This window comes from Callithrix jacchus, chromosome 13 (genome assembly GCF_049354715.1).
Source record: "Callithrix jacchus isolate 240 chromosome 13, calJac240_pri, whole genome shotgun sequence".
Classification (NCBI taxonomy): domain Eukaryota; kingdom Metazoa; phylum Chordata; class Mammalia; order Primates; family Cebidae; genus Callithrix; species Callithrix jacchus.
The window spans coordinates 85,097,276-85,110,717 of NC_133514.1; the positions used below are offsets into that span (position 1 = coordinate 85,097,276).

At 34.8% G+C, this 13,442-nt stretch overlaps 1 protein-coding gene across 1 annotated transcript in view; it reads left to right on the forward strand.

Moving 5' to 3' along the window:
- PIK3C3 (phosphatidylinositol 3-kinase catalytic subunit type 3) overlaps positions 1 to 13,442 on the forward strand; it is a 130,017-nt gene that overhangs the window by 54,062 nt on the left and 62,513 nt on the right. Inside the window, exons 11-13 of the mRNA XM_002757195.7 lie at positions 6,033 to 6,187; positions 8,146 to 8,236; positions 13,191 to 13,258. Coding sequence (XP_002757241.1) covers positions 6,033 to 6,187; positions 8,146 to 8,236; positions 13,191 to 13,258 — 314 coding nt within the window. The remainder of the gene's footprint in view (positions 1 to 6,032; positions 6,188 to 8,145; positions 8,237 to 13,190; positions 13,259 to 13,442) is intronic.

Consider the following 13,442-nt stretch of genomic DNA (forward strand, 5'->3'; position numbering starts at 1 on the left):
CCTAGTAATTTTATTATTGTTGCTATTATAAACTACCCCACTCTATTTATCTTTTTTTAATTTTTTATTTTATTTTATTTTATTTTTTTAAAGACGGGGTTTCACCATGTTGGTCAGGCTGGTCTTGAACTCCCTATGTCAGGTGATCCTCCTGCCTTGGCCTCCAAAGTGCTTGGATTACAGGCATGAGCCACCACGCCCGGCCTCACATTTATTTTTTATTTACATTTCTTAGTTAAAAGGAATACTGTTTCTGTTTCAATATTTGTTTTAGCTACTTTATTGATTTTTCTTACTTTAATAGATGTTAGGTTGCCTCTTGTATTTTCTGGGTATAGCATTATGCTAGCTGAAAAGCAGTATATTTTTTCATTGCATTAGCTAAAAGCTGCAAGTAATAATGGTGAATAAAAGTAATTCTATATTTATCTTTATCTTGCTGTTCGTTATGGGAATACTTTTAGTATTCCCATTCACTCTTAACGTGGGTTGCTTGCTGGTTTCAGCCAAATGCTGTCATTTATGTTCAAAGTTTCTCCCTGTCTCTCTTTGTTATCTTGTTCTGTGTGTTTAAATCAAGAATGGCTTTTATATAGTATCAAATACTCTTCTTACACCTGTTCATAACATATGGTCTCTCTCTTTTATCAATCTACTGTAAGTATGCTGATACATTTCCTAATGTTATATCAGCCATACCCTTGTAAAATAAATTTCAGTACCTTTCTGAATTTGATTTGTTACTATCTTATTTAAGATTTTTTAATGACAATTCTTTATCTTGTATTATTTAGGAATTTTTAAATCATATTTCTCACTGCTGTGTAGTTCAAAAGGAGAGATAGTCCATATTAGAGTTTAATGAAGAAGTAGCATTTGAGTTGAAGGAAATGTAGAATTTTTATGTTTGAAGTTTGTATTGCAGGTAGAGAAAGCAATGTGAGCAAGAGCAAGGGAGTTGAAAGTACAGGAAGAATGGAAAGTATGTCACTTTGACAAGAGTGTCGGATATATGTAGCCATTGAGAGGCAAAAATCAGAACCCATGTCTCTAACTGAAAATGCCTATTTGGAGAGTTATTCTTAATTCAATAAGAAATGGAAAGTCACTGAGTGATTTTGATATGGGACTTTGCATTTTCACTTTGAAACATTAGAATTAACTTGCTCTTGAGAAAAGTGATGATCACTATCTAAACAAAATTTCATAGCTCTTGGGAAATATTTACAGAAATGCCTAAGGTGGAAGCCTGATTTTTTTTTTCTTTTTTGCTTTGTTTTACTCCAATGCTTATGTCCTTCATGCTTGGAAGACTTTTATATTTTTCAAGATGTGACTATATAATGAGCAAACAGACTCTGTATTTATTAATGAAGTTAATTCATTTTCCTACTGATGAAGGAAAGTATAGTTTGAATATGGATATGAAATGACCAAGAAATCAGATGATGATAAGTGACTTAGAAAAGTTACCTACTGAATTTCTCCTTCCTGGGGAACTTAATACCTTAGCTTTTTTTTATTTTATATGGTTAACTCTTTTCTGTAATTAGGAAAGCACACAGGTAATCAGCAGCAATGGTAATGAAGGCTGGCAGTGAAATGGAATTACTTATACCTCCAAAGAAGGATACCAGTCATTAAACATATTGTTCAATTTTCCATTACATAATGCTTTTTTCCTTAGGAAACAACATGTAACTATATGTACAATTAGTGCATGCCATGAATCTCAACTAGGGGGATAATAGAAAATCAGATGTTTATTGCTTCAATTAAAAAGTGGTTTTTAGAAACAACACTATAGAGAGACTTGATTTCCCTGACTACTGACTTTGACATATTTGAATAAGAATTAATAAGCCTGCATTTAATTTACATTTATGGTGAAGTCATATGTATTACTCTTTGTTAGTGTTTGCCTAATGACCTTTTAAAAAATTATTTAGGGGCCGGGCGTGGTGGTTCATGCCTGTAATCCCAGCACTTTGGGAGACCGAGGCGGGTGGATCACGAGGTCAAGAGATCGAGACCATCCTGGTCAACATGGTGAAACCCCATCTCTACTAAAAATACAAAAGAAATTTGCTGTGTATGGTGGCATGTGCCTGTAATCCCAGCTACTCAGGAGGCTGAGTCAGGAGAATTGTCTGAACCCAGGAGGTGGAGGTTGCAGTGAGCCGAGATTGCACCAGTGCACTCCAGCCTGGGTAACAAGAGCGAAACTCCAACTCAAAAAAAAAAAAAAAAATTTAGTGTGAGATATAAATTCTAAACAAAACAGCAATAAACAATCATACCTCAGAGATTTTACAGGTTTGGTCCAGACCTCTGCAGTAAAGCAAATATTACAATGAAGCAAGTCATATGAATTTTTTGGCTTCCAAGTACATAGAAAATTTATAAATATAACTTTGCTATATGTTTATATAGTAAATTATACTATAGTCTAAGTATGTAATAACATTATGTCTAGAAAAGCAATGCACATATCTTATTTTAAAATATTGCTAAAAAATTTTAACCATCATCTGAGCCTTCTGCGAATTGTAGTCTTTTTGCTCATCGAGGATCTTGCTTCAATGTTTGTCGCCACTGAATGATCAGGGTGGTGGTTGCAGAAAGTTGGGGTAGCTGTGGGAGTTTCTTAAAATAAAACCAAATGTGAACTTTGACACACCCAGTGACTCTTTTTTGCACAAAAGGTTTGTCAGCAGCATACAATGCTGCTTGTTAGCATTTTATCCACAGTAGAACTTCTTTCAAAATTGAAGTCAGTCCTCTCAAACACTGCCACTGCTTTAATAACTACGCTTATGGAGTATTCTGAATCCTTTGTTGTCATTTCAGCAGTGTTCACAGCATCTTCACCAAGCATAGATTACATCTCAAGAAACTACTCTTTGCTGCTCATCCATAAGAAGCAACTATTCATCTGTTCAAGTATTCGCATGACATTGCAGCAGTTCAGTCACATGTTCAGCCTGCACTTCTAATTCTAGTTTTCTTGCTGTTTCTACCACTTCTGCATTTACTTCCTCCACTAATGTCTTTTTTGTTGTTGTTGAGACAGAGTCTCCCACTTTCTCCCAGGCTGGAGTGCAGTGGCATATTCTCGGCTCACTGCAACCTCCGCCTCCTGGTTTCAAGTAATTCTCCTGCCTCAGCCTCTCAGGTAGCTGAGATTATAGGCATATGCCACTGCACTCACCTGATTTTTGTATTTTTAGTAGTGGCAAGTTTTGCCATGTTAGCCCGGCTGGTCTTGAACTTCTGACTTCAGGTGATCTACCCACCTTAGCCTCCCAAAGTGCTGGGATTACAGGCAGTTAAGTCTTGAACCCCTCAAAGTTATCCATGAAAGTTAGAATTAACTTCTTCCAAATTCCTGTTAATGTTGATATTTTGACCTTCCCCCATGAGGCTCAAATGTTCTTAATGACATCTAGAATGGTGAATCTTTTCCAGAAGGTTTTCCATTTATTTTGCCCAGCTCCATCAGGAGAATCACTATTTATGGAAGCCATGACCTTACAAAATGTATTTCTTAAGTAGTAAGACTTGAAAGTCAAAATGACTCCTTGATTTACGGGCAGAAGAATGTATACTGTTTTAGCAGGAATGTAAACAACATTCAACTTCTGCATCTCTATCAGAGCTCTTGGGTGAGTGACCAGGTACATTGTCTATGAGCAGTTATATTTTTAAAGGAATCTTCTTTTCTGAACAATGGGTCTCAACAGTGGGCTTAAATATTCATAAACTGTGTTGTAAACAGATGTGATGTTATCTAGGCTTTGTTCTTCCATTTGTAGAGCACAGGCAAAGTAGATGTAGCATAATTCTTAAGGACTCTGGGACTTCTGAAATGGTAAATGATCAGTAGCTTCAGCTTAAAGTCACTACCTGCATGAGACCTTTACTAAGAGAGTCAGCCGGTGGCTATGAGAGTCTTAGATGACATCTTACTCCAATACAAGGCTGTTTCATCTGCACTGAAATTGTTGTTTGATATAGTCACCTAGATCAATAACTTGTTGCCGTTTCTCCATCAGTACTTGCTGCTTTGCTTTGTACTTTGATGTAATGGAAATGACTTCTTTCCTTAAATCTCATGAAGCAACCTCTGCTAACTTCAGACTTTTCTTTTGCAACTTCCTCACCTTTCTCAGCTTTTATAGAAATGGAGAGAGTTAGGGCCTTGCTCTGGATTGGGCTTTGGCTAATGGGAATGTTGTAGCTAGTCTGATCTACCCAGATCACCAAAACTTCTTATCAGCAATAAGGCTGTTTCGCTTTCTTTTCATTTGTGGTTCGCTGGAACAGCCATCGTTAATAGCCTTCAAGAACTTTTTCTTGGCTGTTTGGTACAAGAGACTTAGCTTTCATCCTATCTTGGCTTTTCTTGTGCCTTCTTCACTAAGCTTAATCATGTCTAGCTTTTGATTTAAAGTGAGAGACGTGTAACTTTTCCTTTTACTTGAACACTTAGAGTGCATCGTAAGTTTATTAAGTGGCCTTATTTCAGTATTATTGTGTCTTGGAATAGGGACGCCTGAGGAGAGGCAGAGAGACAGGGAAATGGTTGGTTGGTGGATTAGTCAGAACACATGCAACATTAATTAAGTTTGCCGTCATATATGGGTGTGGTTTGTGGCTCCCCTGATTACAAAACTAACATTAAAAATCACTCATCACAGATCATCATAACAGATAAAATCATAATGAAAAAGTTTGTAATAGTATGTGAATTACTAAAACGTGACACAAAGACATTGAATGAACGCATGCTGTTGGGAAAATGGTGCCAGTAGACTTGACTGTGTGCAGGGTTGCCATAAACCTTCATTCTGTAAAAACATGCGGTATGTGCAAGGTACAATACAATGAGGTATGCCTGTAGTATTAAATAAGGAATATGGTTTCTTATGTAACTGGCAGGTGGTCTCTGTCCTCCTGGTTTATCAAATAGTGGCAAAGCCAAGAATAAGTTATTACAAGTGCTATAGATGTTACAAATAGGAAAGAGTGGACCATGAAGTATTTACAGGAGACTTAACCTGGTTTGTGAGCTTAAAGAGGAGACTGAAGTTGAATTGGTGGTCCCAAAGTCTCACAGTTTTCTAATTATGGGTTTCAAGTGTCTATCAGGGTGAATGACAATTGGAACTGGAAGGTAATAGATACATTTAAAATTTTTTTGAGTTTTGCAGTTTTCTTAACTTTTAGTTACTTTTTAAAGTAATACCTGTGAAGAGCTAAGGACAACCTTGGCTCTTAGAGTAATACTTGAAGCATTTCCTTCCTAAACATGAAAGAGGTTTTTCTATTGTTATTATTAAGGGAAAACTCAGTAAAGTGAAAGCTACTTTGTTGACTGACATCTTTTTAGTCCAAGTTATCTCATTGGATGTCACTTACGGAGAATTTAGGCTTAGCATTTTGTTTTGTCCAAATCTCCTGGTAGTTGGCAGGAATAGAAAGCATGTCTCTTAATCAAATGTTTAAATATCTGTTTTATATGTTTTTTCATTTAAGAAGCAATCCAGATTCTCTAAAACCTGAGCTTTCAGGAAAAAAGAAAATACAGGATTTTAAAAAATTCTAACTAGAAAAAGTTGATAAACAGAAATCCTTTGAAAACTTGAAAATTTGGAGTTTCTTATGTAACATTAAACATAGAATGCAGTCTTCTGATCTATTACTGAAAAAAAGGATCCTTCTATCTTGGCTCCTTCCCACCTTTTTTTTTTTGGAAACTAGGAAACTACTATCTGAAACAAGTCATTTACTGTGCTGGACACTATTCTGTGATTCTTTCATTAACTGATTTAACCCTCATGATGTTCATTTTAAAGATGAAGAGGCTGTGAGGCACAGAGAAGTTAAGTAACTTGGTGACATCCCAAGTAATACAGCTGAAAAGTGATAGATAAAAGTAAAATGTTCACTTGATATTGAGGCGTACATTATGTCTATAATCATTTTTCATTCTTATCCTAATACTTCTTTACTTTTTGTTTGTTTTTCAGGATTTGTTGATGTACCTATTACAGCTGGTCCAGGCTCTCAAATATGAAAATTTTGATGATATAAAGAATGGATTGGAACCTACCAAGAAGGATAGTCAGAGTTCAGTGTCAGAAAATGTGTCCAATTCTGGGATAAATTCTGCAGAAATAGATAGGTAAGGATATCCAAGGAGGGCATATTTTAAAATTCATTAATTTTTCCCTTTTCAAATTGTTTTCTCTTTTTTTCCTTAGATATATCAAACCCTAGTGTTACTAATTTTGAAGTTTTACTAGTGAATATTGTGCATGTACTCACAGCATACAAATTACTGTATTAGAGAGCAGCATTTTGCAGGCTATCAAGTCTGAATGTCTGAGTTAAAGTTTTGGCTCTGCCACTTACAAGCTGTATAAACTTGTATAAATTACATATTCTCTATATATCTGATTTCTTAAGAGTGTGATGACAGTAGTAACTCATCTTTAAAGGTTGTTTAATCATTAAATGAATTGACACTCATGGGAAACTGTCTAATATAAAGTGCTCAGTAAGCGTTAGCTACTATTACTTACTTATGTTAAAATAAAATGGAAGGGGCTAGGTGCGATGGCTCATGCCTGTAAACACAGCACTTTGGGAGGCTGAGGCGGGCAGATCACTTGAGGTCAGGAGTTCAAAGCCAGCCTGGCCAATGGTGAAACCCCTCTCTACTAAAAATACAAAAAAATTAGCTAGTCATGATGGCACGCACCTGTGATCCCGGCTACTCGGGAGCCTGAGGCAGAAGAATCACTTAAGCCCAGGAGGAAGAGGTTGCAGCAAGCCAAGATTGTGCCACTGCACTCCATCCTGGGCGACAGAGTGAGACTCTGTCTCAAAAAAAAAAAAAAAAAAAAAAAAGAAAGAAATGGAAGGACGGGGCATAGGGTGAGCTCCAATATTTTAATAAAAAAGTTGCATTTTTAAAATGAGCTGTTTACACCTCATTAGTAGTTATACTAAAGATAATATCGTATTATTTGAATTAAAAGTTAGCTATTAGGAGTTAGCTAAAAGTATAACAATTAGGAGTTTCCAAATGTGTATCTAACACGGTACCAGCTTATTCACACACATCGTCTTGTTACAATTGTTCTCTATGGTAGGTATTCATATCCCTAATTTAGAGATGAAGGGCTTAACCAGGTAAGTAAATTGCCCAAAATCTTATGTATTTTGCAAATGGTAAAGTTGAATCCAAAGCACATTTTTTTTCTACTTTTTGCTTTTCAGAAAATCTTAAAACTTGAAAAAAATAGTAACTATTGGGTGCAAAATCTGACGTTTTTGTGATATAAAATGGTTTTGCGAAGACCATCAGGTTTGTTATTGACAAAACTAGGTCCACATTTTAGACTTTCTGAATCAGTCCAGTCATTTCAATTATTACATAACCTCAAGATTGGATTTTTGAATTCTTGTTTATGATTTGGTTATGCTATGCTTTATGTTGTGTGTTGTATTTGGAGAAGAACTGAAAAGGAGGAAAAAGAATTTTTCTTTCCCTGGCTGCTTTATATTTTTCTGTTTTTAAGAGAAGATGCTCTTTATATTTTCTCCTACTCTATATTGGAGGTCTTCAGTCTCAAGTCTTGCTTATTTACTTTCATCCTTGTGCCATGTAGAATGTTTTATGAGTAAAGTCTATTCAGAATTTTATGACGGGGTAAAAACTATAACTGTCTTTTCCCACTTACAGTCTACTAGTCACTAACTTTGTGTGATTCTTTTTGAAGTTTTTTTGTTTTTAAAGCTTTATTTTCTTTTTAAAAAGATAAAAAAGAGGGAATGTTGGTCAGATATGTTTGGGAAATGCTGGTTTGAAGCTAAATGGACTTAAACAAATAAACAGCACTTATCAAAACCTTTAATATGCAGACTTGCACATAAATCTCCCAAGAGGCATTACCCATAATCTTTGACCATGGTCTTTTTCCAGAGTACAATGTGACTCTAGTGTTGCACAGAACACACGTTAGGAAGTGTTGCATTAACCAGACACAATTGAAGTGAACTGTGCTTAAAAAAATGTGTCTTTTCTTATGGACAGAGTATTATACATCTCAGTGATCTCTTTTACTATTTTTTCAGCTCCCAAATTATAACCAGCCCCCTTCCTCCAGTCTCTTCACCTCCTCCTGCATCAAAAACAAAAGAAGTTCCAGATGGTGAAAATCTGGAAGTGAGTACAAAGCTTTTCCAGCTTCCTATAGGAGAGATTCTACTGCGTAAACATTTTATGCTTGTCTTTAAAACCTCAGTTTTGATTAAATAACTAAATGTTACAACTTTATTAAATAACTTACTTTATGATGCATGTTTATGACTTTTTCCCTAAGCATAAAGTGCCAGATAGTCCTCAATTCATTTTATTGGTGCTTTGGGCATATAAATGGATTCATATGCAATATGAAAATAAACAAGGCTTAAATATTTTATTAGGGAAACTCAGAATATTTACTGTCAGTGTATTCATGATCCTTTCTGTAATTGTCAGTGCTTGTGATTACATTGTAGAAATGTATGACTTTGATGTTAGAGATAATACACTAAGCAACTTTTTAACTATACATATAAGAAAGACACATTTTTTAGATAAAACAGGCCTGTTAGACCAGTATTGCTCTGAACAGTGCTTTGGAAAGTGCATTGCAGAAGCTGATGTAGTACATATTTTTAAATTTGTCTATGAGACTTATAATTTAAAAGAAATCATTAGCACCTCTGATGTTGAAAACAAGTGACATGTTTTAATATTAGAAAAGTTCATGTGATTTTTCAGTGTGTGTATATATATTGTTTTTAGTCAGATTTTAGGAGTTAATGTTAATAGTGGTAAAAAATTTTTAACTATTAGCTATTGATTAAAGTTTGTATGTTTGCATATCTCTTGGTATAACAAACTATTCATATTCAACTGAAATAAGAATTTTTAAATCACAGAATCATAGAATCCTTAGATAAGCCCTTTAAGAACCCAATCTGCTACAGTCTTAAGTTTTCCCTTTCAAAGCCAAGATATTGATTGGTTGATTCAGTTATTCATTCATTCACATACATTTTTTGAGCTCTTAATATGTAGGGGAACTGTTCTACATGCTGGGGTTGATGCAGATGTTACTAAACAAGTAACATCCCTCTAAAAGTGAAGCAGGTGAGGGAACAACCTGGGGAAGAGCATTTCAGATAGAGGGAGTAGTAAGTATAGAGGTCCTAAGACCAGAGTTTAAGTGTTTATGTTTGAGGAACAACAGATGCTAGTGTGCCTGGTTGGCGGGGTAGTAAGCAAAGAGAACCTGGCAGAAGACTGGGTCCAAGAGAGAAGTGGATATCAGTTGTGTAGGGATTGTAGGCCATTAGTCTGAATGAGTTTTCCATGTTGGTAGCTTGAACAAGGGTGATTTACATTCTAGATGCTGTGAAGTGATTGGATTCTGAAAGCTGTGTTCAGAATATTGTTTTACACTCCGCCTACCACTCACAACTTTTAGGCTAAAAATAATGGTAGTTTTTATATATTTCTGATGTTTCTCTTATGACTGATGAACTTATCTGTTACTAGTCAGTGATTAAACCATTTAACTTTTTATCAGCTGAATAGTTTTTTAAAGGGTTCAGGTATCCAGAAAAGAGTGGCAATCATTTTGAGATCTTTCTGTCTTCCCCTATCCCTTCCCCTGCTCCCACAGAATATATTGTACAAGCCATTCTCACCTTACAACCAAGCTGAATTACCTCTCTTCTTACCACAACTTGAGATACCAACATCTCCTTCTTGACACCTGAGCAGTGTCTTATGACCTTCCTCATTTTACTCTTGGAGTTTCAGAAGAACATTATATATGTCTGGCCAAATGTTTTAAAGGAGTCAGAAACTCAATTATTGCCCAGATATGCTCATGTTTTATTAATTCCATGGGTTCTTGAAAAGAAGGTGTATTTCCTAGCTGTTGGGTGTAGCATTGTACCTATGTTATTAGAGCAGGCTTGTTAATAGTGTTACTGAAATCTACTCATTCCTGACTTTTTTTTTTTTTTTTCATTATCCATGAAAGAATCAGGGTAAAATTCCCCTGTATGTTGGTAGAATTATTAATTTCTTCTTGTATTTCTGTTACTATTTGCTTTAAATATTTGAAGCTCTTTAAGTATTTAAATTGAATATTTTATCACTGTTTGGTAACCTTCTTGATATCTAATAATGCTTTCATCTTAAAGTCTGTATCGTCTGATGCTAATAGAGCTTTGTCTTGATTAGTGTTCTTGTTGACCTTTTCAATATTTTTGTTGCCTTTGTTGATGTTTTCCTTTGAATTTTTTTATGTTCTTATATTTTAGGTTTATGTTTATATTTAGGTCTCTTCTAAATACCAGGTAGCTACATTTTGTTTTTAAATCTAGTTTAACATTCTGTTTTATAACTGGAACTTTTACCCATTTGCTTTTATTGTGATTTTAGCTCTATTTTGACTTATTTTACCATCTTATGTAGTACTTTCTATACTTTCTTTTATGTATAAATTTAATGTTCTTGCCCATCATTGGCTAAATCCTTCTGCCTTACTCCACCCCGTCTTGTTATTTAACTTTCTCCAGATTTGATAATATTATTGTTATTATTGTATACACTCAGTAAATATTTAGAGATACTTTTCATGAAGGATACCTACACCTTCCTCACCATTTCTTCTTATGTCTCTGACCTACAATATGTTATCTTTTTTTATAAAGCATTTTTTTCTTCAAATTGTTTTAAAATCTTAAAGTATTGATTACTCAAATTGAGTTTTGACATTTACAATACATACTTCTTGCTTCACAATTAATTCAACTTTTCTTTGTTTATGTTCTATAGGGAATTTTTATATCAAAAAGGCATAGTATGAAATGAAACATGTTTTCTATTAAAATATATACATCACTATACAAAAGTATAATGTTCTTGTCATATAGTCAAAAGAGAAACTTTAGGCCTGTATTCTGCCTGTATGAACTCATGGATTCAGCTTTACACAATGGCTTTCTGATTGAGGAGTTTTTAAAATTGTATTTCTGTTTCATATTTTAAATGTACACCTAAGCTTTAAAATCGGAGATAAAATTCTTACTGAAAGCATTGGCACATCTACTTTCTAATAGCAACCTCTTATTACTTGGACTTAGCTTAAGAAAGGACACCTACCTACTGCATTTACTGCATAAAAAGTTCTAATCCATTGATCCCTACCCTTTTCATTATTCATCAGCTCTTTTCAGTATTTGCTTTCCTCTGAAGCTAGCTTTTATCCCATGGCTGTCATTTTAGTTATTCTTTTATTTGTACCTGTAGTTCCCCTGGCAAAAATAACAACTCTTGAAAAGCCTAATTAATTACCCACTTTTGCTATGCCTGAATATTGCTGAAGAAAAACACATAGCATGTTGGTGTCACTATAAATTCATGATCACAAACCTCAGATGAACACTCACTGCTCTCTGCCATCTTACATTTCCCTAGACGTGTTGATCTTCCTGCTCTGCAGTGATTTTTCCTACCATTTCCATTCTGTTCTTTATGCCCCGCCTCCCAATCTCCAGATGACAATTCTGCCTCATACTTAATGGAAACAATAGAAACCACTAGGTAAGAATGGTCTCTTTCTCATCACTAGTTTTGTAGACATGAATCACTCCCCATACTTTTTTTCTGTTTTCTTGCACAGAAGAAATGTAACTCTCCTCAAAGATGTGTTATTTTCTTTTCCTGACAGAAATACTTTCCATATTAAAAATTTAGAAAAACAAATGATGTCCTCCCTTGAGAGCACATCGCTTGAAACAGCACCTTGTTTTCTTACTTCCCTTATCGAAGGAGTTGTTTGTGCATACTCTTCCTTCTTTGCAGTCTTTAATCCACATCATTCTGGCTTTTGCCTAAAACTTAATTTGCTAAGTTAATAAATGGCTATAATGTTTTTGGTTGCACATTCTTTTCAGCTTCTTTAGAATAGTCAATAAAGTAAATAATTTTCTTCTTGAAAAACTCTCTTTTCAGGGTTTAGATGACACTGTGTGTCTCTTATTTTTCTCTTCATCTCTCTTGCCATTTCTTCTCAGTTTCCTTTGTCAGCACTTTCCCCTCTCCTTGACATCTTAATGTTCCTCAGGGTCCGCTGCTAGTTTCATTTGATACTCTTGCCCTGAGTTGTGCTAATAAACTCAAATGTATATTTCTAGCTCACCCAAATTTTAGATTCATGTATCCAAACATGTATTTGGTCTCCATTGTATATCTGACAGGCAGTTTAGACTTAATATTTCAAAATACAACTCTTTCCTCTCACTCTATAGATAAGGCAGCTCCTACTCTGAAATTTCCATTTGTGCCATGACAAATCAGTCCAGAAATTTGGGAGTTATTATCAGTTCCGTTCTTGCCTTCCTACTTCCTCTCCACCAGCAGCTGTCCCGTTAATTATACTTCCAGAATATTTCTTGTATTTGTTGCCTTTTCACCATCTCTACTCTCATTATTTACTCTTCAAGTCTACTGGAATAGCATCTTAACTGATCTCAGGTCTGTACTTCACAGGACAACCAGTCATTTTCATAAAATGTAAATCACATTATCTCATTCTCCTGTTAAGGTCCTTTGTTGGTTATCCATTGCTTTTAAATAAAAGCCATACTCAATAATAGTGTGACCTTAAAGGTCTCACATACTTTTGACCTTTGCCAGCTTTTCAGTCTATTTAGTGTTCACTATATTTTATTTACATTACTTTAAATTCCTTGAACAAGCCAAACTTAGAGCTTTTTAATGTCATTTTGGTCTTGCCTGAATGTCATGTACTCATTGCTGCCTTTAAAACTTCCCAACCTAAAATATTTCTATGACCATTTTGTTGTCTCTCTCCTCTCCCAAATATGAAGCTCAAGGAGGACAAGGAGTTCTCTGAACTCTGGTTTGCTAACCACTTGTATGCTGTCTGATTTCAAATGTTTTTATATGTATGTACGTAAGGATAGATAGATGGCAGAAAATCTGATCTGTTACATAAGATATACAGATGAAACATAGGCAAATGTAGACTTACTTATTTTGCCCCATTAATTGTAGCTGGTAAAATATAATACATTTCTTTTAATTCTTTCAGCAAGATCTCTGTACCTTCTTGATATCGAGAGCCTGCAAAAACTCAACACTGGCTAATTATTTATACTGGTATGTGAAAATGATTTTGTTTATTTTCTTATTACCCTTAAGAATTATTTTTTCTCATGCCGTAAACACAAAGACAATTTAAAATAATATTTGCGTCATCCTCAAAAGTCTAGATACAGTATTTATATCTAGCTTTATTCCATGACAGCTGGGTTCTCGGAAATGCTTGTTGGCACCACTGTTT